Here is a 26607-nt window from a genome sequence, read left to right as displayed (position 1 = left end):
AAGAGGCTGTATCTAATTTTAGTGTATGTGCTTAGGTGGCTAAAAGTATGTTGATCTGTGTGCATGGTTGTCTGAATGTATTTTAGTCTGTATGTATGGGTGCCCATATCTCCGTGCATGAGTAGCTGTATGCGTGTCTTTGTCTCTGTTCCAGTTTTTATGTATGTGACTGTATGTTTTTTTTTTTTTTTTTAATCTGTGTGCATGCACATCTCTTGATCTGAGTTCTTGGTTTCTTGTATATGTGTTGCTCCGAGAATGCATGGATGTCCTTTTGTCATCTGCGGGACTCTGTACACCTGTGTTGTATGGCGTGTCAATGCTTATTTTATGAGAAATAAACATCAGCAGCTATCTAGCGTCCATGGTAGAACTTTACAGTGGGTGTCATATCAGTCACTCAGTTGACAATATAAAGTGTACGAATCGTAAATATAAAAAACAATGTTTTACCGAAATGTAAATATTTAGAGCACACTAATAAAAACAGACAATAGTGCATATCGTTTAATATGTTGCGACTTAGTTCATTCTTTCCTCGTGTGTGGATTATGCTGCTCACCTAAGACATAACCACTTCTCTTCTGATGCCGTTTCCATTTAGGTCTCGCCCGGGGACACTGGCTGGGATGTCTTCAGCCTGGACTATCATGTTGATGGGCCGATTGCAACGGTATGATCCTGCATGTGTTTAATTACCCTAGCTTTATCTTTTGAAACATTCTCAACAATCTGGAGACCCTGTTTTCTTCTCTGGTTTTTGATTGTTTTTGGTAGCTGTGATTCTCCTATGGTGTCAGTGCTTCAGCCAAACATTTAATTACTCTAAAATATTCATGAGTGTTAGTGTTCTGTTATTTACAACTATTAATACTCCATTTGTTGAAAGTGTGCTTTTGTCGTGTAAATAATTAATGCAGTGTTGCTTTCATTCGAACTGATGACTAATTTACTTTGATTTCGTTCATGAACCTTTTACAACAAGTACGACATTTCCATGTGATTTTTATTTTTAAAATAAGTGAAAAGATGTTTTTTTTTTTTTTCTGTACTGTTAAAATTGCACAGGCTCATCAACTTTCTCTTAGTTTATGCTTTGAATGTTGTTACTTGTTTTGTTGCCTCTAATCATGTTCCACAACAAATTCTGAATTTATTTTTGACTTAAGAGACTTGACATTGACATTGTTGTAATGTACCCCCCTTTTAGCTCATGTTCTTTTTTGAGAGAAAATTCACGGTAAGGTTTTAAAGCCAGTGGAGTAATGTTTGCCTCTCAATAGGTTGTCTTTCGTTTCAGCCGTTATAGTTGTACTGTCCTCCGGTGGTAAAGCCAAAGAATTGCTTAGGAAAGTTAATCGAGTGCATGATGTTCACTGCCAACTGCCTTTTAATTTCACAGAATGTACCCCAAGTATCTATACAAGAAAGCAGTGCAATATTTGTTGGCAACAATGATTTGCAAAGCAAATATTTTTAGCAATAGACTGGACACCATGGGCCTGCTGATGGCTTTGCCAGGATGGGGAACTGCTTTTAGAGTTATACGGGCTATATGTACATGAATGAATATTTGCTTAAGCTTGAAGGAAATAACATTTCGAGGGGTAGAAATAAAAACATTGCTACAGATCCCAAGACTGGGTGACCGGGAGATGTAAGACAGCATAGTTAGAAAAGGGTCAAGAGAGTTACAAATCGTTTTTTGTTCTCAACTGAAAGTGATGAAAGGGGCGGCCAGTCTCAACTAAAGATGGAGATCATTCCAGAGTTTCAGGGTTCAGAAGGAGAAGGCCTGTCCTCAAGAGTTTTTGTCCTTGACTTGTGGATAAACAGTTTCATCAGGTTTGTATCAATGGGTTAAGACGGTTTTTCAGCATAATAGTGGTGTTCACTGATAAAAATAGAGATGAGTGATTTGAGCAAGATCCCTGCTTGAAAGGTGGAAGCACTGGAGATCCGCAGGGTGGATATGTGGTCATGCTTGCTGTGGCCAGTGATGGAGCGGTCAGATGATTAGAAGTCACCCACAGTAGTTATTGTTCACCTAATGTGTCCTGGACAGGCATCTCAAACAAACAGATCATGAACTAGAGGTAGCTGTTCAGCTACCTGTAAGTAGTTCTCCTGTGTGCAGCCCAGTCTACAAAATTAAAGGCTTTTGCTTGGTTGAATTGATATAGGTTTCCCAAAATTGAATAGTATGTATTTGATTAAAAGTGTGTAATATACAACCTGATGCTTGGAGAACAATGGTTGGATTTCCAGTATATATTTAAAGCTGATACTCGAATGATTAATGACAAAACATTAATGAGAGGGGCTTTCCAGCAGTGGCTGTAATGCCATAACCATGTTGAAGCTTCTAAATTGATGGCCTTTTTCACATTACTGCTGGTAACCCTGGATGATGCACTGAGGAGATCACTGATGGTATTATTTCATGGGGGGTGGGGGGGAGCACTGAGGTAATTTTGTCTGACGTGATCACTATTGCCACAGTAAAATTATTAGTAGCTCGGTATGATTTTCATTGAATACAAGTAGCTGTTGTTACAGGAAACGGTTGGATGTCCCTGGTCTCAGGAGTGTTACCTCATCAGAATGCAATAGGGCGATTGCTTCTCCTGTTGAGGAGGTAGGTGCTCTGGCCTGGAAGGGAGATTTTCTTGCTGCATCTAAGTTCTTTCTGTTATGATTCCATCTACTACCATGTCTGTGCTCGATATGCCCTCCTTTATATGCGACTTTCTTCCTCTGCAAGCATTACTGCCTTGTTCCAGATGCTTATTAATATACAGGCCTGGATTTTACATAAGATGTTTAAATCCAGAAACCTGCAATGACAGGCCTAAAACAGCACAATCTGAGGTTCATTCTGCTGCTTTCAAGGCTCAGATAAGCTGCATCCTGAAACCCATTCCTTCAAGAAAATAAGAATATTTGAACATTCCCAGCGGGGTGCGCTCACTGTAAGAAAATTCCTGTTCAGCAATTGGAAACAGTCCCTCATATGGATCTTTTAAAACAAGGCTAAAACGTATTCAGTTTCATTGGCATTGTTACCTTTACCTTCTTAATTGATGTTGATGGCATATCTGCTGAGGTGCTTAGCCGTTCACCATACTATGCGTTAATGTCAGTCAGTATTGTGCCTTTGCCTGAATTTGTGGCTACCCTATACATTGTCTTTATTTATGTTATACTGTGTTCTTATTAAATGAGTTTGTCCTCCAGGGAATCTTCATGATTAGTGATGAGTACTGAATTGTCCTGCACAGGATCACAGGGAAATAATAAATATATATAAGGCACTTTTCATTGTTGCTTTGTTCTAATTGTACATTTTTTCTTGCTGTCACTGTTCACGTATGATAGTGCATTAGTTGCCAGTCATCGATGGTGGTTCATTTCAGCAGTGGGAGAATTTGATAATTTTTAGGTTGAAACCTACCACACACCGCTGCTGTCTGGTATGGTGACACCTTGGGGGAGCTTCCCTGGGAATGCATTTTTCCCATTCCTTACAATTGGCTTTGTGGTTTGTAACTCACATTTCCTTGCTTTCTCTTTGCCAACTCTATTTGTTTTAGATTTTTCAGCTTGGGTTTGTCCTTTCCCTTGCCCAAACCTTGTTTACCGTATCCTTCGAGATCTCACTTTCTGTAAACAGGCCTTTAAATCTTGTTCTTAACTTGTCTCATTTGCTGTGCATTTAAACACAGAACTCAAATTTTAGGCTCACTCTTCGGAAGGATCTTGGAGTTGACTTTTCTTTCTGTTACTTCATTTATAGGAAAGCAAGAGAAATGCAGATTATTCTCCCCATGGAGCCACCTCATACCCCTCCAGTGCTTCAGTTTACAAGGCTGTAACTTAATCTTTAAAAAAGGGCTGCAGGGAGGAGGTTCACACACAGTCTGTGGCAACAAATATTCATGTAGAGGTTCTTCTATCAATGCACTGTTGGCTTTTGCTTAATGTGACCCTCTAGTGAATGTCTAATGATCTTTCTGGTTACAGTCAGTGAGCCCGAGTACCAAATCATTTAAATATTAACACACATAAGATAAAAGGTGTAGCCTACAGAACTATACTTAATAAGCAATAACTGCAGTATGCGCAACACATGAAATAGCACTTTGCCAAAAAAAACCTAGTCAACAGAGATTACTACTTTTGATAAAACATACTGGAGCCCGGAAACCAACTACATTATTTACACTACATTCTTAAACATCCTGCCCATGTCAAAACATAGTTTTATACTATTAGTTGGATGCAGTTTTTATACTATTTGGTGGATGCATGTGCTGTCAGCAATGACACAGATGACATGTTCCCTTGAAACAACAATGGCCTACACCAGCACTGCTGGGGTCTGATGTGGCACTCTACGCCACTCTACTCTATGCCTCTGTAGTCTGCACCACTCTACTTTATGCCAGTGCACTCTAATTCACTCTACTGTGCATCACTGCACTCTTTGTCACTGCACTATACCCCAGTCCAGTGTAATCCACACCACTGTGCCAGCCTACTCTGCAACGCTGCACTCTACGCCAATTAACTTTGTCACTGAACACCGCAACACCACTCCGCTGGACCCTGCACCACTCCACTCTGAAACAAACAACTCTATGCCACTGCATTCAGCGCCGCTTTGCACCACTCTATGCCACAGTGCTTTGCGTCTCTACTCTATGCTACTGCACTCCTCCACTCAGCATCCCTTTGCTCTATCATAAAACAATGTACTCTATTTACTCTGCGCCACTCCACTCTGTGCCACACTACTCCACTCTGTACCACTCTACGCCAGTGTCCTCTACGCCACTCTACTCTAAACCATTGCACTCTGAACTACTGCACTTAACACCACTTTCCTCAAAACCAGTGCACTCTACGTCACTACCCTCTACGTCAACTACTGTACACCACTGCACTCTACGCTACTGTACTCAACTCAGCAACACTCTATGCCACTGCATGCTGTGCCACTCCATTCCACTGTGCTCGGAGTCACCGTACTGGACACCACTGCACTCTACACCATTGTGCTCTGGCACTTCACCCTACACTACTCTGTTGTACTCTGCACCACTTTGATCTATGCCACTGCTCTCTGCAACACTCTACTCTGTGCCACCGCACTCTACTCTGCACCACTGATCTCTACACCACTATGCTCTATCATTCCACACCACTATAATCTATTCTGCACCACGGCACTCTACCCCACTCCTCTGCACTGTACCCTGGATAACTCCATGGCACTGCACTCCACACTAAAACAATCTACTCTACGCCACTGCACTCTTTGCCACCACACTCTACTCTAGACTACTCTACCCTCACCACTCTGTGTGCCACTGCATAGGTCAGACCGATTGGCTTTGCCAGTGCTTTTTCATTCAGCGATGAAAGTTGATATGTTGTTTGGCAGTGTCATTGATAACCATGTTAGGGAAGAGAATAGTCGAAGGCAGAGTTGATGCCAGGAAGGAAGTGGTTGAGCCTAAGAGGTTGTATGATGTAAACGTCTTAAATTGAAAAGAGGCTGGAAAATTGAGCCAAAGAGGGCGTTGGCATTAGAATATGTTTCAGGTGGTGATGTGGAGAGTTGAAAGATCAGTGTTGTGGTGGATATTTGTTTTGTTCTCAATTAATTGTTTTTGGTGTATTTTTGAATACTATGTGAGATTAGATGGTTGGAATGGGTGCACTCAGTGATTGCTTTGAAACTCTGGTTTCCTTGCATTGTCATTAGAGGTCTTGGTGTAGAATTCATATTTGGCTTTTCATTTGTTGGGTATGTGTGTAGTACAAATGCTAGGCCAAATATGAATTCTACATCAAGACCTCCTCTCCTCAGTCAAGGAGGGCACCGGTGACACTCGTGTCAAAATTCCATGAGACATTCTGACGTAAAACAGGAAAAAAGTGTAACAGAGAAGTTGGGATCAAGGTTAACTAAGGAAGATAGTCGACTAAAGAGAATTGGAGGAAACCAGTGCTGGTGCCTTGAAAAAATGATGGAATGAAACAGAGGATAGTCTGTTTCAAAAAGTTGGGAAGTTGAGTGTAATTGGGGTTTGTGGTAGGGGAGGAGCAGAAAGTAGACGGCATTGCATTGAATCGTACATAGAAAACTCTTAAAATTGTGATGGTGGCACCTATCAAATCTAGTACTTATGCCTTCAGGTCTGGAACTCTTGGAGAATCATACACCGACAAACTGCGTATGTACTCCCTAAGATTCCTGCAGATGTCTCTTGTATTCCTGTCTGCCGACACCGCGATCTACCACTTGTGGCACCAGCAGGGGTCTGTTTTCCATTTCCTCCCCAGTGACTGCGCCACTGGCAGTGACTGTTCTTTTTCAGGGACTTCTGCCCTACTCTGTTCTCCATCCTCATTAGGTTCTCTTGCTTGAAGGTCCGTGGCCATGATAAACTGTCTATAGCGCTCTCCCAGGTTTCGCACTTAAAGCAAAAGTGCAGTCGAGAGTGGAGTTTTCCTGATAAGCTAGTGATGCTTTAGTTTCACCTCGAATTCGTTTTGCATCTAACGCTAGTGCTCCAGGGTGGCGTTTGCATTAAGCTTATCTAAATTGCAAGAGTCTCTTGATTAAGCAATGCTGCCCCAATCACTCTTCAGTAAATGCATTGGCCTGCATAGATGACACGCACTGTCCTTTTACGAGTTGTCTGTAGCAGTATCCTCCCGGGCTACTGCTCCTGCCAACTTCAGTGATCTGGTGTTTGGGGATTTGAAATGACCAGGTCCAGAAACAGCGGCCCCTGTTTTATTGGGTAAATTAGCAGTAGGAAAGATGCAGGGGTTTCCGGCAACGGTGCATCGCGGCCCCGCCCTCCCCCTCCAGCATCACATTGGGAGTACACTGCTCACTCCTGCTAGGCCAGATCTTGGCATGGCCACAAAGCCTTCTCAGCCCTGACCCTCGCCAGCCTCCTTCCTCTCGTTTACCGACTGATCAATCCAGCAGTAAGGCTTCCAGGATTTTTGTAAAACCTGCCGAAAAAGACCCGGTAATTTCCAGTCTGGCAGGTTATACCCCGAACTAGCGAGTTTAGCTCATTTCTGTTAACTTGTGGCGAGAAACCAGCCTGGATTGTTACTTCATGCCTTGGTAGCTCCCCACAGAGTTAACAGGGAATGCGTTAGGGGGGGCCTTGGTATGGATTTGGTAATTCCCCAAATAAGTGGGGATATGAGTTTGTACCCAAGGGCCACATGATGGAAATACTAGAGGCACAGGGAGGCACAGCCTAGTTTTATTCTAAAATAATATATACTCCTCGGACACAGACTGGCTGTCCCAAGGACCACTGACCTCACCCCTGCTTCTGCCAGTGGTGGCGGCCATGTAGTTTGTGGGATATGACTGCTTGTTGAAGCAGTGGAAGGACGCACGGCCTCTGATGGGAGAGGAAAGGGTGAAGAGATGAAGGAATAGCAGGAGAGATGAAGGGAGGTGAACAGAAGTATGAGCCACGTACTTTTCAAAGAGAGAACATACACATTCTCCCTTTAAAAAAAAAAAATCTTAAGCCCCTCTCGATTTTCCGGCAAAAGCTGCCCTAGTGAAACGATTCCTCTTGGTTTCAATGATGTAGAGTAGTCCGCACTCATTAGCATTATTTATTAGCGCCACGTTCCTATGTTTTAACGCAAGCATATTCACTATAGAGTTGTCCATCTCTGTTCTTGCTCCTGACGCCTCCATTCCTGCGCATTCCCTGGAGGAGAGCTCGGAGGAAGTGCATGGTGAGCAGCTGGGGGCAGGTAAGTGTATGCGAGGTGAGCAGAGGCAGATTCGCCTGCAGGGAGATGCCCCAAAAGGTTGATTCACCTGAAAGGCCGGTATGTTTTGGGTCAGATCATATTCATTGTGGGACAGAAGTGCTGCCATTTCTGTTTGACATAGCGGCTTTTCAGAGGTACCAACCAGTGAGGAAGCCTTCTTGTAAGTGAGTGCAACCCTGTTCTCTTGAGAGAGGCTCCAGTCCTCTCATTTAACTCCTGCTGTCCACCTTCTTTCTTCTCGGGCTGGTCACTAATGACTGTATGAGGGTCCGGGGCACAGAAAAATGCATCGAAGAGAGCTGGTGTCTGGCACCGAGTTAGCCGGAGACCACCCCAGGCCGGCCTGAACACCGGAAGATGCCTTCACAGGCCAGTTCAGCTCAATGGCTGGAAGAGCTGTGCTAGAGTTGGTCACATTTCTGGCGGTGCCCGGATGACTCCACCGAGGGAGAATAGCTAATTACATTACTGACCTCAGTGATTTGTTCAAGCCAGTGCATTGTTCTAGTCGTTGGTTAGATGAAGAAAAGTGACCTCCTGAGGGAGGGCAACTGCTGTCTAGAGATTAATTGAAGTTTTATTGTAATAAAATAAATATTCGAATAGACTGGTTTAAATATAGACCTGTTAATCGGAGATATTTAATTTGAATTTATTGAATAAAGACAGACCAAACGTAAACGGTTATGTCAACAATGTATAGGAAAGTAGGTGAAACAGAAAATAAAACAGATTTAAACTTAAAGCACCAGTTTTGGTACAATATGCTTTGCACGAAGGGCAATACATGAAACTATGCAATGCAGTTGGAAATGGCTGCCCCTTGCTCAGTTAACTGGCTTTAGGGAGGCTGCAGGTGAAGTGCATCAGTGCCACTGGTTCGGTGGTCATTCAGTGACTGTCCATCTGCCACTCTCTCAAAGCAAGTCGAAAGAGGCAGCTGCAATTTACTGAGCAGGCCCAGCAAAAGAGTATACATCCTCGACCCCTGGTGGACAGCTCCTCGAATCAGCCCTCCAAATATAGTGTGATACACAACCTCTTTATGTAAAGCTGTAGAAAAAGATGTCTAAGAATGTAATTGTAAACTCTTTCTTTGGTGGTAATTGTAAAACCTGGTACATTGTGACTTGCAGTGTAATAAGAGTGAGCAAAACTTGCAGATATAACCAGCATTGCAAAGGCCAATCGGTCTGGGCTATTTTAGATGAATATCTTCTTCGTAATGGCTATAAATGGTCCAGTGGTTGGGTTATTGGCAGTTTGCTGTCCGTGTGTATTGCAGTTATGGTAAGGAAATGGTGGTGTGTATGCAACAATAGGTAATGGAAACCAGGGGAACTGGATTATCACTAGGAACCTGCGGTCAAAAAATATTTACAAACACAATGGCCCCTAATAGATGAGACGATCAAAGTAATAAACAAGTATCTTAATTTAATGAAATATATATAAACATAAATATACGGTGACTTCCAGTGACAAAAACGTGCTTAGTGCTCTTTTTTTTTTTTTTTAGTATGATACACACTAGTCAATAAAGTGATCACATGTGTATCAGCCAGACGAGAACACAGCCCGTGTAAACCCCTTGGCTGCTGCGCCTTTTCCTCGTAGAATGCTAAGCCCCTTTTTTGGCTACTGGGGTTATTTGCGCTTTGTAGCCCGTAAAGTTTTTTCCACATAAGGTATTCATGCCAAATTTGCGTCTTTTTCCTCCCCAACATCCTAGGGATTCTAAAGCTCCCCTGGTTTTGTGGATTCCCCTCGAGGGGATGAAGAAAATAGGCGTACTGCTAAATTTTGAGATTTGTCGGGAAAAATAGTAAAAAAGTGTTCTGCAAAAAAGTCAGTTTTTCCCCCTGAAAATGGAATCAATAAAAGGTTTGCTGTGCTGAAGTCACCATTTTGCCTGCTTTGAGGAACATGCAGAGCTGAATAAAAAAAAAATCGATTTTTTTAGCAATTTTATGGCATTTTTAAAAGAGGTAGTACAATTTTCCTAATTTTTGTTCTTTCAACCTACTTCCAGTTTGTTGGGAAACCGCTGTGAAACCCGTGGGTGATCTTGGAGAGCTATACATTTCTAAAAAGTAGACAAAATTCCGAATTTAGCAAAGAGTCATTTTTGCCAAAGAAACTAACTGTTAAAACAAAAACATATATTTAAAATCAGTAGGAAAAAATGTCCATTTGTGACAACGTTTTCAATTGTAAGTTCTCGTCATGATGGCCGATTTATAAAAACATACTGCTACTTCTGCTAGACCCTTCTGGCTGCGAGTATATATAAGGTTTGTAGGTTTTCCAAGAACTCGAGGTTCCCAGAGCCAGTAACTGAGCTGCACCTTGCAATGGTTTCTCATTGTGTACCGGGCATAGAGCAATTCATATGTTAAATTATAAAGATTGCAAAATGGATATGAAGAATACCTATTTATTTCTGAACTAGACATTAGATACAGAGTTAGAAGCAGTGGCTGTTTTTACATCTCTAAATTTCTGTGTACCCGTTCTAGCATGTAAATGAATAGGCATGTCTCAAAATTTCTTCTTATACACCGGCTTACACTTGAAAAGCACAAATGCAGAGAAATATAATTGATAATAACACGTGTTCTAATATTCTGTGTTTCCCTAAGTCGCCCAAAAAATGGTACTGCAGTTCTATGGGTAGGCCTAGTTTCCGCCATAAGAAAGGACACATAAAAATAAGATTGGACACATCACATTTTTCCACTGAAGACTGTCCCTTTTTTGCAGTGTGTTCAGCTGTGGATTTTGGACCCTAGCTCAGCTGGCACAAAGGGAAACCTAGCAAACCTGCACACTTTTCTAAAAAGTAGACATCTGGGGGAATCCAGGGTGGGGTGACCTGCATGGCTTTCGCCAGCTTTTCATACCTAGTAGCCCTTGCAAACCCCAAACTTTGAATAAAAAACTAATTTTTCTCACATTTCTGTGATGTAAAGTTCTAGAATCTGCAGGGAGCATTTGATTTTATACCACCTACCATTCCTTCAAGTCTCCTGATAAAAATGGCACCTCACGTGTGGGTAGCTCTAGTGCCAGCAACAGGATAGCACCCAAAATACAATACAGAGACATCAATACTTTCTTTCACAAAAATTATCTGATTTGGCAATGATGGTAGCTGCAGTTTTTTTTTTATTTGGTCTGGGGATCCATGGCCACCTATGGAAACCTACCAAACCCAGACATTTCAGAAACTAGACACCTAGGGGAGTCAGGGTGGTTAATTGTGTTAATCTGCAAACCCTAAACCTTGCCTGATTATGCACATTGTCCTTGCATTTCTATGATGTAAACTTCTGGAATCAGCAGGAATCCACAAAATTCCTTCCACCCAGCATCCTCCCATTTATCCCAATAGAAATGCTTCCCCCCACTTGTGTGGTTGGGCCTAGTGCCTGAGACAGGAACAGATCAAACCAAGGTCAATGAGTGTCTCTTTGCGAGGACTCAGATTGATGTTAGTTTGATCCGTTCCATTTGTGGATACTAGGTCCAGGCTTGAAAGTGGAGAAGCAGTTCTGTTGGGGCAAGTGGGAAAACACTGGGTAGGAATTTTGTTGATTCCTCCTGGTTCTCAAAGTCTATGTCATAGAAATGCAAGGAAAATGTGTAATTTTAGTCAAACTTTTGAGGTTTGCAGGCCATTCTGAGTAAGAAAACGTTCTGCTTTCCATGAGAAACACACCACCCTGTATGCCCCGGTTTTATAGGTTTTAGAAATTCCTGGATTGGGTAGGTTTTCCTGGCTGGCTGCTGAACCCAGGCATAAAAACTGCAGCTACTCCTTTTGTTGATGTTACCACATTGCGTCTTGGACCCCACCGTTTTGAGGGCACTAGGCCCACCCACACATGTGAGGCACCATTTTTATCAGGAGATATGTTGTAACTCCAGGTGGCAGGAAACCTGAGGCTCCCAGGACATTCCAGTACTTTAAGGAATCCACATGAACCACCCTGGAGTCCCCCTGGCATCTAGTTTAGGAAAATATTGGTAATATTGGTAGGGTTTCCCTATACACAATGTACATCCTGGCAGAGAATGACAGGAAAAACAGATATTACTGCACAACCATCCACTCCTCAAGTACACACACATGCTGGTTGGATTTGGCACGAGGGTGAGTAAAAACCTCAAAATGTAAATATTAACAAAAAAATGAAAATCACTGTTAATGATAGATTTGAAAGTTCAGAATACTGAACCAATGACTAACAACTTGTGAGCTGTAAAGCCACAACAAGGCACCAAACACTTTACAGGCCATTCACATACCTTCCATACGTCTCACACACAAAACCATTCACACCGCCAGCCGTATGCACAGGACATTACAACACTCATCAACAAACAGCGCCATTCAAAGGCCCATCGCTTTCATATGCCTACAGGACTAAGACAGCAATCACACCGCCTAGGAGCTCACAGAATGTGTGGTCTGGCATTTGGTTTGGCAATGTGTGTAGATACCAGCAACAAATCATTAATATACACACACACGTTCACACACACGTGCGTTCAGACACACACACACATACGTTCAGACACACACACACACACACACCAGTTCAGACACACACACACACACACCAGTTCAGACACACACACACACACACACACACACACACACACACACACCCCTTCCCCCCCCCAGTTCAGACACAATAATCACTGCCTGGAAGCTTAAGGAATTTTTTGCTGTGTTGGAGGAATATATATACAGGAAAGTGGCAATCTTTCATTCTAACCACATCCCCCACCACCATGGCTGTGAATACTTGCTAGCTCAACTGCATCAAGGCTGCAGATTGCTGAAACTGTATAAATGTTATCTGGAGCACAATCTTTAAATACAATGTAGGCATTGAAGGGAAACAAATGGACAGCCAACTTCTTATACCAGACGTATGACTTTTGAGCAGCATTGTAAGGCTCCAACCTTTGATCTACTTTATCTACACCTCCCATGTGCCTGTCATAGTCTACCATGCACATAGGTTTGTGCACTTGTGCTACCTGACCCCAGACAGTCACAGATTAAATGCTTTTATCATGAATAGTTGTGAGAATGTGGACAACTCTTCAATCTGAACATTTCAAAGCAAAAAGTTCATTATTATGCAAGGCACCGATGTGTCCCCTTTGAAGGTTTTTACAAACAAGCTCTTTTGGGTAAGCTTTATGGTTAGAGCGGATTGTGCTACATGCCACAATGTCCATCTTGAACAATTCCTTAAATAATTGCACACCTGTGTAGAAATTGTCCACATATAAATGGTGACTTTTATTCAAAGTCCGCTGGTGAGTACCCACACATTGTTTTTCACCGACTCCAAAAGTGGAACAGTAACTGGCGGAGGGGGTCAATTGAAGAATCCCTACAAGTATACACCCTGAAATAATGCACATATCCAGCAACACTTTAACACAACATATACATCTTAATACCATAACATGCTCTCTTGCTGGTAATGTATTGCCTGAAAAACAAACAACCTTTGAACAGGACCAGAAACTCGTACACAGATATATCCTTCCCTGGAACATAGATCTCTGATAAGCATTATACTAAAGGGCCAACAACACGTTGAATCTTGAAGAGATGGTCACAATGTGGATTATCTAATGGCAACACTGCTGTATTATCCACAAAATGCAGCACCTGCTGTAGAAGCAAATATCGGTCTCGACTCATGGTCACTTGAAATATAGCAGTTGCCATAAAGGGTATAGTAGATTAATATGAAGGCAGTGATGGCTTCCTTGCCAACTGTATCAGAGTTAAAGCCCAGAAATGCTTAATCTCATTGAGATTTGTGGGAGTCCACCGGATTGCTCCAGAGTCGGTCTTACATGTGACAATGTTGTCCCTCAAAAACTGTTCTGCTCAACAATATCATCCAAAACACATTATCAATAAACAGTTAAAAAAAAATAATAGGCAAAACATTCTTTGTATTGAGACTGAGCCCTGCAGCACCACTAAAAGCATAAAACAGGCTGTATCATGTTAGGGTAAACCCAGGGTTCAGCAGTTCCAATGAGAATCCTTCCAGCATATCAGCAATCCACATTGTTCTTACTGCACTACTGGCATATCATTGTCCTCCTCTAAAAGTGGCACTTCATCAGCCTAATAGTGGATTCATTATCAGATGATTCCTCTCAGATAGAATATTCACTTCCAGAATCTTCACCTCGATCCTCTGCCTCAGATGCAGTCAGTGTCAGAGCTGTGTTTAGAGGCAGATTCAAAAAGCAAATCAACAACCTGCTTATTAATGAAAACAACAGCAATAACCAACACTGTCAAATTTAAACTCAAAATTTGTGGCTGTATCAAACAGTATATATAAGTATTGACAAATAATAATCTAGAATAAACTGTCAATACAAACCACACAGTGAACGTATTACTCCACAAAATACCTCTCATTTGCCACAGACAGCTAGACTGAAGATCACCTGCACCTACTCTGCACAGACACAGCAAGCACCAGCAATATCCCACTAGAAAAGAAAACCAAAAGGAAATCACACACAAGAAAACACAGTACACATCTTAAACCAATCCAAGGATAATTTGACAATTATTAAAACATAAGGTAAATATGCTGCACTTATTACACCATTTAAAAACACACATTCATGGAGGGCAACAATACTCATTTGTAGTAAACTGTGCAAAAAGTTATCTTACCAAGCGCATGCAATTACACAAACTGCAGATCTACCAGTGCTGAAACAACAAGCAGGAGTCTCCATCAAGGAAATCAAAAGCTTTGCTGTAGAGTAAAAAGACGAAATAAAACATTAAGATCGCAAATGATGACAAGAATTAAGAGTTAACATCATAAAACACTTCGAAGTCTGACTTTCGGGGCAGATCTGCATAACAAATGTCCGATCTGCCCACAAGGGGCACAAAGATAATCCAAACACCAGCCAGAAGTCACCCCAGCAAAATCCCCAGTTCAAACACACCATTAGCCAAACACCAGTCCACACACACTGCTGGGCAAATACTAGCACACACACACACACAGCCAGCCAGATTCCAACACAGACAGACTGCCAGCCATGTTCCAGTTCACACACACAAGCTTATTCCTGGTTCTCTACCTCCCCTTGGGGGCAGATCTGCCCAAAAATAAGGCTTATCTGCCACCTGGTGTCAGAAAATGGCCAAAATATTTACCTAATTGTAGGGAGCGACCCTCGCCCAAGGAGCTGCTCCCCAAAAGAAAATCCCTGGTGTCTAGTGGGTGCATTCCTGCTGGTCAATCGCAATTCTACCCGCAATCCTGCAGTGGAAAGCACTGCAAAAAGTCACTGGAAGGAAAGAAAATACTCTAGAAAATACTTTCTTTTCGCCTGGTGCCTCTTTGCTCTCCAGATTCCCTCCCAGGAAAGAAAAACATACCTTCTTTCCTGATGCACTGGAAGCAAATGGCTTCCAGCGCGTCCCTGGCTTCTTTTGATGACATCTGTGCGCTGCCCTCATCAGGTCACCTTGGTAGGGATCGGGGGTGGGCAGCGGAAGCACTTCTACTGCCAATCCTAGTGGGGGCATGAGATGGGGGAGCATGAGCACTCCCCCTGTTTGGTGCTAAGACATGCTGGACATGTCCAAAAGCCCCCCAGCACTGGTGCCAAGGGTGTTTAGCACGTCCTCTGCAATGTTAACAATAATCCCATTTATTATTGAAGTATGTTCCCCTCTTCCCTGTGCCAATTAATTTTTAGTTCATTTTTTAGACTTTCTTTTTGTCTAACTTTCAATGGAGGCAGTCGTGAGCAGTGTAGGAATCGGAGTAGAGGTGGGAGTTTGGTCATAATGATCTCATTTCTTTGTGTAAGTTTTGAATAACTTTTAACTCTGCGTGGCTTGCTCAATATTCTTGCTTCCGTGGTACAACAAATTAAGGTGGCATTGACATAATTGCTATGCTTTGCACGTTTATAGAGCTACATCATCACTTCCGGGGCCAACACCTTTACGTAATCTGAGAGAAGATGTATTGGTCATAAGAATGAGTGTTACCTAAAGCATGTAACTGATGGCCGAAGACTTTGGAAAAGAGCTTGACATAAGGGCAAGATACTGTTCCCAATAATTTCTGTGCAATCACCTTTCTTTTGCTTGACTGCGTCAAAAGTTAAGACTTTTTTTTATGACCGAATTAAGAACTGGTGGGTGTCGGTCATAGAAGATCCAAATGTTTGGAACCACAGACATGCAAGAAGGATGCAGTATGTTGCAGTTTGGGGCGAACAGCATCATTGCTGTGCACAATTGTTAGTAGCTCAGCAAGAGATTGGAAAAGATGAGCACCGTATTTAATAAAGATAGTTATTTTTTCTTGATTTATTGTCATACGCTTTTCCTTGCACTGACTTGGGTGCCTTTTTGTTTCTAATTATGGAATATGTGGACTTGATGTTGTAAAACAGCTCAATGAAGTAATTCCCATAAACAGCTTACTCTTTTAAGAAATAAAATGAATCTTCCCAATACTTTTTCCTATGGTTTGCAGGGAATATTTTACAGGGTATTGTAGTCTAAAGATTGCCATTTCCAGTACGTTAGTGATCTTCAACATTGTGTACATTCTAATTTGAGCGTATTGACAAGCGGTTGCGCTTTGTCTCAGCAGAGTCAGGAGGTATTGATTCCCTCTGTCCTTTGTGGGTGAAGCAGTGCTCAGTGAAATCGATGCGTGAACGGAGGTGTTCTTATTGAACATCAGCAACCTCTTCTTTAAGATCCTGCTCCTTTTCTATTTCAGGTGTTCACGCGGGAATGCATGAGCCATTACCTCAGGGTATTTAACTTCCTGTGGCGAGCCAAGCGGATGGAGTATATTCTGACTGACATATGGAAAGGACACATGTGCAATGCAAAGTTGCTGAAAAGTATGCCAGGTATGAATACCTTTAAACACAAGTCTAACTTTATTACTCTTTTCTCAGTTGGTTTCAGAGAAAATCCGGGTAGACTGAGATGGAGTTTAGACTATCAGACATGGGGGTTATTTTATTTTCAAAACACGAACTGCAAACCTGTTGGAACTCAAGACATTTATGGCCTTTGAGCATTGGTACGGTTTACAGTAGAAATAACCTGTCCAAAACAATGATTTAGACTTACAAGATTTCCAAATGTGGACATGTCATATTGCTGCTTAAAACGTTGTATTACTGAGTTCATAATCCAAGCTCCGGGGTTCACCCAGAGAGGAAGTCTCCTCATCCCCCGCAGCTTTGGAAGGTTCTCCTGCCCGTGGGGGGGGGGGGGGGGGGAATCATCAGTGGGCCGCATGAAGTAGTAGACTTGTTACAAGAACTAGAAGCGTAACTTAGAGGATGAACGTCATATAGGGATCGCCAGGGGTCGCAGCTGCGACCCCATCTTGCCCCCTGCAACCCCTGCCACTCCCTTTGTGACTCCTGGCCTCAGAGGTGCCATTATCAGTACCGGAAACACAGGGGGCGGTTCGTCCTTAGGAACGTTGGTTTTGCTCCACTTCCTTTTTTTCAGTCAGTTTTTCGTTACACTAATAGATAATACATTATCCACTTTTAGTGTAATAAAAATGGAGTACTGTTAGCTAAAATAAAACCCTCCTTGGCAGCTGAAGTAAGTAAAAAAACAATTTTAAATGTATGTTTTGTGTATGCTTGAGGGTGAGTATGATTATGTAAGAGTGTGTGTGTAAGTGAATGTGTGTTTGTGTGTAAGCATGAGTGTGTGAGTGAAAGTAAAGATAAAATGGCGTGTGATGTCACTTCTGCTACCCCTGGAATTTTGGTGAATTGACGTCCATGAGAGGATGGGGCAGATTAGGATGTGAAGGAAGAAATGGAAAGCTAAGACTACAAAACTGTAATGCTACTGACCTATAAGGTCAAAATAAATCTCGTTTACCATTACTGATACAGATTTTCAAAATGGAATATGTATTTAAAGTCCACAGCTCACCACCCATTAGTTCGAATACCCACTCTGTTTATTGATGTACTGGCCCCATCCCCAATTGCTGGAAACATTTTTCTTTAATAACCAAAGGTAATAAGCTTCCCCACTCAGCCCTCGTTGGTCACACATATCATTTCCCCCAAGTCACTGACTTATTATTGGATTGCACTTTAGGCACTTTATTTTGAAAGAATGCCTCAAGGGATCCCACCCAGAGGCAATGACTGGCTCCATCCTTGCCATCTGTGTGACATTTTAATAAAGGTGATTCCCAAAGGGAACTATTTTGTTTCTTCCTTCATTAATATTTTGGTTCATTGTGGTCCAAGTCACTCAACATAGATTATTTGAATTATTTTAATTGAATAACAGGTAGTGTGAAAAATAACAAATACAACATTCTGATGTCTTCAGAATACATAATCAGAAAATATATTGTTATATTAATAAGCAATTAAATTAGCAGGCAGCAGTAAAACAGGAAGCCTTTAATTACATTTAGACAGCATATTGAATGAAATACATTTGTTAAACTGTCAAGCAAAGACAATGTACACAAGTTACTGTGCCTGTTCATTGGTATTTGTGTTAGTTTTTTAGCGAATATTTCCTGACCAAAAGAGTCAATATTTACACTCTGGTGCGAGCCATCATCTGGGAGGGAGGGGCCTCCCTAGTCACCCTTCATTTCGGCAAAAAAAAAAACAGTACAGAACCATATAAAAAGCAATTAGGAAACAGTTTCTTCTTATTGAAAATAACAGTTTTAGCTAAATCCCATAATGGCTGGTCCATTCTCCCTTGCATATAGTCTGTCGCTAGACACCGAATTGTAGGTACGAAGAGAGTATGAATGAGCAATGAATCTGTTTCGGTTTGCTGTCCAGCCCCAGTTCCTTACTATTTAGAAAATACTTTATATGTTGTATCTCTTCTCAAGTTACCTCTTTAGTTGTGGAGTTTTTTGACCTCCTGTCAGTTATGGTAGACCAGATTTGCACAAATAGAATACATATATGTCACTCTCCTGTTGATTATTTCTGACATAAAGCATTGTGAAGTAAAGCTCTTGGGTGTATTCTTAAAAGGTTGTAGACTACTGGTGGAATTGGTCATCAAATTCCCGGTTTATCCTGAATATTTTAGCCAGCCAAGAACAGTGGGAACAGTAAAGCAAGATTAGGACCGTGATTACGTGGATGGTGAGCTGGTGGTGTTCTGACAATGGTGTAGCCAGGCCCGAAAACGAGGATGCCAAAAACATAGCTAAATTAGTTAAAGCTTGGCTGGAAGGTCCAGAAGCCAAGTGATGTATTGTTAGTGCTTTATTACTTGTTTTCTTACTTTGTAGAATGTAATGTGTAGAGTTTTACCTTTTTTCTTTCATAGGGAGTTTCAAAAGTTTTGTGCAATTCGGAAAAAGCTTCTAGTGTGAATTTTACCCAGTATCTTCAGAAAGCTAACGAAAAAAGTGTCTATCTAAATATTTGACGTCAGTACCTTGGCTGCTTGTGATTCAGTTTTCCATGGAATGCCATACCTTTGCAGAGGAGTGAAAGACTCACCAGCAAGCATGCAACGGAATTATTAAAAAATTACAAACTGCCTTATATTATGTAAACTTTATTCGGATTGAATCGGTCATTTCTCATAAGTGATTGCTCAGTTTTGAAACATTTAACCAGGATTGATGTTAGATCCGTAAACCTTTCAATGGGCTTCAATACCATTATTTCTGTGCTTAAAAAGTGTCACTTTAGGGCTTTGAGAGGGACTGATCTGATATTCATAGCTCTTTCTGGACGATGCCTACAGTTGAGTGTACCTGGATCAGATTAACTCTTACTGGGTGTTAGACTTCATCCTTGGCGTGGTTTCCCTTAACTTTTTGCCTCTGTTCCCCAGGTTGTTGATGTGTGCTGGACTCTGATTTTACTGTTTTTGTTACTCTGGGCACTTTACCACTGCTAACCAGTGCTAAAGTGCAAGTGCTCCTGTTTAAAATGTGTACGTAATTGGTTCTCCATGATTGGGATATTTGTTTTACTGTTAAGTCCCTAGTAAAGTGCACTAGAGGTGCCCAGGGCCTGTAAATCAAATGTTACTAGTGGGCCTGCAGCACTGGTTGTGCCACCCACACAAGTAACCCTGTAATCATGTCTCAGACCTGCCACTGCAGTGTCTGTGTGTGTTTTTTTACACTGTAAATTCGACTTGGCAAGTGTTCCCACTTGCCAGGCCTAAACCTTTCCTTTGCAGTGTATGGATAAGGTAGGACATATAGTAATGTGGTTTATATGTCCTGACAGTGAAATACTGCCAACTTCGTTTTTCACTGTTGCAAGGCCTGTCTCTCTCATAGGATAATATGGGTGCTACCTTTAAATATGATTAAAGCGTAGATTCCCCTAGAGAGTAGATGGACATGTGGAGTTTGGGGTCCCTGAACTCACAATTTAAAAATACATATTTTAGTAAAGTTGATTTTGAGATTGTGCGTTTGAAAATGCCACTTTTAGAAAGTGAGCATTTTCTTGCTTAAACTATTCTGTGACTCTGCCTTGTTTGTGGATTCCCTGTCTGGGTCAGTTTGACAGATGGGTTGTTTTTCACCTCACACTAGACAGTGACACAAAGGGAGCTGGGGTGTAACCTGCATTTCCTGATTAGCCATCTCTGCTAGGAGGGAGGGGTGGAGTGGTCACTCTCATCTGAAAGGCCTGTGCCTGCCTCTGACAATGCAGACTCCAACCCCCTGGTGTGTGTCTGAGGCCTTGCCTGGGCAAGGCAGGATTTCACAAGTAGATGTGAGTCCCCTTTGAAGAAAGGTGACTTCAAAGACTAAAATGGGTATAAGAAGGGCACCCAAATCTACAGACTTTAGAAACACTTCTGGAACCAAGAGGAACATCTGCCTGGAGAAGAGCTGATAGCTGAGGAAGAAGTGCTGCCCTGCCTGTGACTGTGCTTTGTGGAGCTTTCCTGCAGTGCTGCTTCTGCCAGAGTAAGAGGGCAAAGACTGGACTTTGTGTGCCTTCCATCTTGTGAAGAAATCTCCAAGGGCTTGAGTTAGAGCTTGCCTCCTGTTGTTTGAAGTCTCAGGGACAGCAAAGACTTCTCTCTGCCAGCACCTGGAGTCTCTGGAGAGACTCCTGCTCTGACAAGTAGTGCCCTATCCAGTCCCTGGGCCCTTGAAAGGAAAGCTGGTGGAAATCCAAGGAAATCGACTTCGGACGACTCCAGACCAACGCCGCTGCTGAATCGGGTGACGCCGCCGGCACCCGACGCCGTAACCTTCGCTGGAACGCGACGCTCTTCGCAGGCCCGACGCCGCTGCAGCCCCGCTGAAGTCCGCAACTCTGTGGAAGTCGCCGCACCACGTCGTGACCGACGCCGCTCGAAGTGCGCGGAGTCAACATTACGCACAGACGCCGCGTTCCCCGACTTCGCGCATCGGCTTGTTTTCACTCTTCACCAAAGGTACTGTACTTGGGGGTCTACACGACTCCTTGTCCGGCGCCGCTGGTGTCGGCTTGTTGGGAACGACTCCGTCACGACGCCGTGTTAACATCGCATTGAAGCATTTTTGTTTCTAAGCGCTATTTTTTGAGTTTAATCTTTAAAAATTCATAACTTGACTTGTGTATGTTGGATTTTTGTCGTTTTGGTCTTGTTCTGTTTAGATAAATATTTCCTATTTTTCTAAACTGGTGTTGTCATTTTGTAGTGTTTTCATTAAGTTACTGTGTGTGTTGGTACAAATACTTTACACCTAGCACTCTGAAGTTAAGCCTACTGCTCTGCCAAGCTACCAAGGGGGTAAGCAGGGGTTAGCTGAGGGTGATTCTCTTTTACCCTGACTAGAGTGAGGGTCCTTGCTTGAACAGGGGGTAACCTGACTGTCAACCAAAGACCCCATTTCTAACACTGGGTAAGAAGTTTCCGTTTTTTTTTTTTTTTTTTTTTTTATTCGACTGGGACAGCAAATTATGTACTACATTCATCTCCGTGAGCACTCACTAATGGTCCCACTTAAATGAAGTAGCGTGCTTCCCATCCCTTGCCATGGGTAGGAAGCGCTGTATAATCAAAGTGCACATGCCATCATTTGTTTCACTTCCAAGACTAAACGACTGTGCCTTAAGACGTCACTGAATAGATTGTGCCCCTCACCCCACCAATTTGTACAGTAGGCAACAGACCGAGGATAACTTGGTATTTTTGTTTTTTAAGCAACACACTGGTGGTATGCTCTAGCATACTTATCACATTTGTTGCCCTGAGGAAAATGGTTTATAGGTTTAGCATTTGGTTATTTGAATAAAATGTTAGTTTCAACCTAAACATTGTGAGACAGTGCTCGAATGTTTACGATTCGATGTGTAAATGTCAATGTTGAAACAGTGTCCCGTTTCTGGAAAAGGCCACCGCAGCAAAAAGAAACATGCCTTATAATTTTCAAGTGAAAGTGAACAGTCTTTAAGGAATATTCTTGTGTTTAATTTGGGTAGTTGTTGAGGCTGAGATGGTGTGCAGAACCGTCTTGTATAATGTAGGGACCTCTTTTGCCGAGGGTCATGGCAGGACCTAGTGACACATCTCATTTGTTGCAGAACTGTCTGGAGTGCTTCATCAGTGTCACGTGCTGGCATCAGAAATGGTCCATTTCATACACCAGATGCAGTACTACATCACATTCGAGGTATGTTTGGGATGGAATGCAATGTTTTTTTTGCCTCGAAGCTTAAATTGCCTCAACCGATTTGTCTTTCACACGGAAGAAGTGAAATGTGTTTTCCTTTTTGCTAGGTGCTTGAATGTTCATGGGACGAGCTCTGGAACAAAGTGCAGCAAGCACAAGACTTGGATCACATCATTGCTGCCCACGAGGTTTTCTTGGACTCCGTGATCGCGCGCTGCCTGCTTGATGCTGAATCCAGAGTAAGTTCCTTAACTCCTTCCTTATGAAGATCATAGGCCTGATTATATGCACAACTTTCTCAAGCCGGCCTGTCTAAATTTATGAGAAATTGGCTATCAGTTTGATATCATGTTTATAGAATTATTGAATAGACTTGGTAGTATTTAGAGAGTGCTTGGAATTCTCACATATTATAAATGTAATTAATTCCAGCCATGTTGACAGCTATAAATACCCTTCATATTCACGGCATAAAGCTAATTTCAGACGCCTTTCTTACTGGTGTCCCTCTCTGGCCCAGTCACCATCATCCCCACCTTAACCTTATATTGATCATTGCATAATTAGTCTGTAAGAATTGATGAGATATCTACAGCCTAGCAATTGACTCAAACAAAGCCTTTTGTTCAGTATTGTAATATGGCTAGCAGATGCAGTGCCACTTCTAGTCAACGAGATAATCCCACCAGGATACTGAAGCAGTGTACTGAATCACCAAGGCAAACTAGAGTATGATTTGTGATACTATTCAAGGAATCATTTGCTGCCACCAAAAGTGAAAATCTGGCCATAGAGTTGTGAGTCACTACTGATACGACACACCCTACCTTTTCTTTCTCTGCTACTTGTACAGGCCATCATCAGGTAACAAAGCATTCACAGATGTCTTCCTCAAAGCCATTTTAGATACATCCATCACATATCCCACTCTGTGTACTATTGGTGACTTAAATATAGTTTCGCAAACAAGTAGTGCCATAATCTAATAGCATAGCACTATTCAATCAACTGCTAATGAAATAGCAGTGTTAATCATTACTGGAGTGGGTCCCCAAAATATGCATTATTCTCATTGCCTCAATAGAAAAGCAATGTTTTCTGTACACATTTTTCAAACAAAGAATGGCAATGACTACAGAATAAAAAAGAAAAACAAAATTGGAAGTAGACGCTTGGTGCTGAAATGGTCTGAATAATTACTGCTGTGGTGCTTTCAGAAACTTTCACTCCCCTTTTGGGTTTGGAAGTCGCCCTGCCTCCTGTTACTGCTGATACGCTCAGCTGCCTTTGCCTCAGTTGACTATCTCCTCAAACCCTCCCTGGAGTCTTGAATGGGTTTCACAGACAACATCCGGTGGGTCTCGAACCTTTCCAGCCAACACTAGTTTGTTCACATGGGCACCTGCAGATCCCAAAAGATCGTTATCACCTTCTGAGTCCCAAAGGATTCCCTACTGCCACCTGTCCTTCAGCCTTTACATGGAGTCACTTTGTGCTCTGCTCACAGATAACAGCATCAAGGTTCATCTGTTCACCAATTACACAATGACTGTTTGAAACTCTCCCCTGCCTCCTACATCCAATGCCTCAAACACTACCTGCACAACGTACAGATCTCGGTGTCCAGCTCATGCTTGAAGCTCAACACAAATGTTCTGTTATTTGCCAGGAGCAACAAATAAACAGTTTGAACCTTGACGGTTTCAACCCTTACATTTTACCAGATGCAAAGTCATTTGGTTTCACCTAGGACACCAGCCTCACACTCAAAAAACACATTGCTTAAATCAAAGAATGCCTGTTACCAGCTTTCTAATATAAATAAAGTGAGACTGCAGCTTCCAGAAAACAACTTCAAAGCTGTACTCTTCCATTTGAATGGTTGCAAAGAGTGTATCCCCGACTCCACACTGGCACCTCCTCAGAGCATTGTACATGCCACAGCACGTCTCAAAACAGGGCCAGAAGAATTATGATCACTTCACCCCATCCATATGGAACTCGATTGGCTCCTCTTGATGGCCCACACTATCTTCAAAAACAGCTGTCATTTGCAAAGCTATTACAGTCCGCCTCCCCACTTATCTTGCAAACTGGCTCACCATCTTTGGTGGTTCTTGGCACAGCCTCTGCCAGGACATTATCAGAGTGCAGATTGGGAAATGTACAAGAGAAAAACAAGGCAGCACACCTTTTCCATCTGTCCACACAGAATCTGAAACACCCTGTACCCATCAGGACTGCCCCAAAGCTGCTGAGATTTAGGAACAAGTTGAAGTCACACTTCATTAAAGAACAGCTTATCACAATGCATTACCCGTCCACAACCCAGCTACTACTTCTGTCACTTGTTGACTTTGTGCTTGTCTTTGACCTTGTACAGGGCTCCACTGCCTTTAGGCTCCGTTTGCATTTTAGGAATACCACATACATATGTCCCGCTTACCTACAGACAAGTTGACTATCAAGTATGCACTGAACTTGTCATTCCTCTTTAGCACTTACGCCTGACTTTTTTGGGTGCACTGCCCAGTCGTTTGTGGATGACACACAGCTCATTATGATACTTAATAGACCTGCCCCAGGTCTGCCATGATATTGTGGAAGGCTTGGGGCACAATTCTTCTGATGAAAGGACCCAATCTTCTGAATCTCAATGTTTGGAAAATGGTGCTGCTTGACTCAACAACAAGAACTGCTGGAGAGTGTCTTGGGGGCTCTCCTAATAGCAATACTTCCTACTCACATTTCAAAAGCCACGTTCTTGGTTGTTTTATTAGTTCAGGAGTAGTGTGATGGCTACCTCATGCTTTCACATGCTCAGCATTTTAAGGGGATTTTATCCATTTATCACTAAGACCTTCCTTATTTCCATAGTGTTGAGAGTCTTCTATCTAAGGTAAAATAATCCCGTTGTCTACACCTCGGTCTGCCTGTTTCCTGATTGACCGGTCTTCAAGAGGTACAGAACTTTTCCGTAAGGCTGAATTTTTATCTCTGGAAATTTGACCGTGTTTCAGAGCTTGGACAGAACTGTATTGGCTGCTGAGCGAACACCGGGTCCATTTCAAATTAGGTGAAAGGTATGATGAGGAAAGTAGTTTGCCTTATTGGTTTATTGTCACAGCAATGGACATATCCAGCTTCTGCGTCAGGCAGCTAGTGATAGCATCAGCTTTAAGCAACGAAGATTGGCTGTGGGTTACTTCCTCTGGAGGTGCAGTCAAACCTATTAGGCATGTCAGTTAACAGGCAAACCCCTTATTCCCCCTCGACCTCCCACAACCCACCCTCAACAGCAAACGCAAATAACAGCGTAGGTGGTGCCTTACAAACAGCAAAGGCTAGTATGGAGAGATATGTGATGTAATTTGAACTACTGAAGGACCTCCTTTCAGTTCACTAGTATAGGAGCATAGATGCCATCAAAAGGTGCACTGAAATACAACATGCATCATTCCCTTCAGTCCGTCTTCTTACCAGCAAGCGTGCTAACACTATTTGCAGAGAGTCCGGTTCATCTGTCCAGCTTTTAAGCATAGGTGGGCTTTCTCAGTCTACATCCCAAGACACCAGGAGAATATTCTCTGTTTGCCACACTCCTACTCTACACCAGCAAGAGGCAGACTATTCCATGACGTGAAAGCTTTGAAGAAAAGGACATTTGACAGTTGGGTGTTGGGTGTCATGCAGTATGGCCACACTCTGAAGTGCATAACTTTGAAACAAAGAAAAACACAAGAACACATACGCTGAAGATAGTGTTTCTTCTTCTCATATAGGGAAAAATAGGAGTCCTTGTAGAGCCAAAGAAACAAATGTTTCTATTTCAGTGGCCATCATTGATCCAACACCGCTCAACAAATGCTTTAGAAGGTAGTTGTGTCCAGTAGTGAAAGTCAGTTATCTTCTTGCAGGAAGGCAAATATTTTGTCTTCATTTTCAGATGTAATGCTTCACATATCCTCCCATCTAAAACATTGAAAATCCCACTTTAGTGCAATAAGTGGCCAGCACTACCATTGTTTTGTAAACTGTTTAGTCAGAAATTGTCTAAAAA

At 42.3% G+C, this 26607-nt stretch overlaps 1 protein-coding gene across 2 annotated transcripts in view; it reads left to right on the top strand.

The window, feature by feature from the left end:
• The window catches only part of TUBGCP3 (tubulin gamma complex component 3), a 317898-nt gene that overhangs the window by 255887 nt on the left and 35404 nt on the right, over positions 1-26607 (top strand). For both annotated transcript variants that reach the window (XM_069205019.1, XM_069205020.1), the window contains exons 16-19: positions 605-673; positions 16656-16791; positions 22459-22547; positions 22655-22786. In XM_069205019.1, the coding sequence (XP_069061120.1) occupies positions 605-673; positions 16656-16791; positions 22459-22547; positions 22655-22786 (426 nt within the window). The remainder of the gene's footprint in view (positions 1-604; positions 674-16655; positions 16792-22458; positions 22548-22654; positions 22787-26607) is intronic.

Source organism: Pleurodeles waltl, chromosome 8 (genome assembly GCF_031143425.1).
Source record: "Pleurodeles waltl isolate 20211129_DDA chromosome 8, aPleWal1.hap1.20221129, whole genome shotgun sequence".
Lineage (NCBI taxonomy): Eukaryota > Metazoa > Chordata > Amphibia > Caudata > Salamandridae > Pleurodeles > Pleurodeles waltl.
The sequence above is the reverse complement of the archived record's forward strand: the minus strand, read 5'-3'. Positions and strand labels throughout refer to the sequence as shown.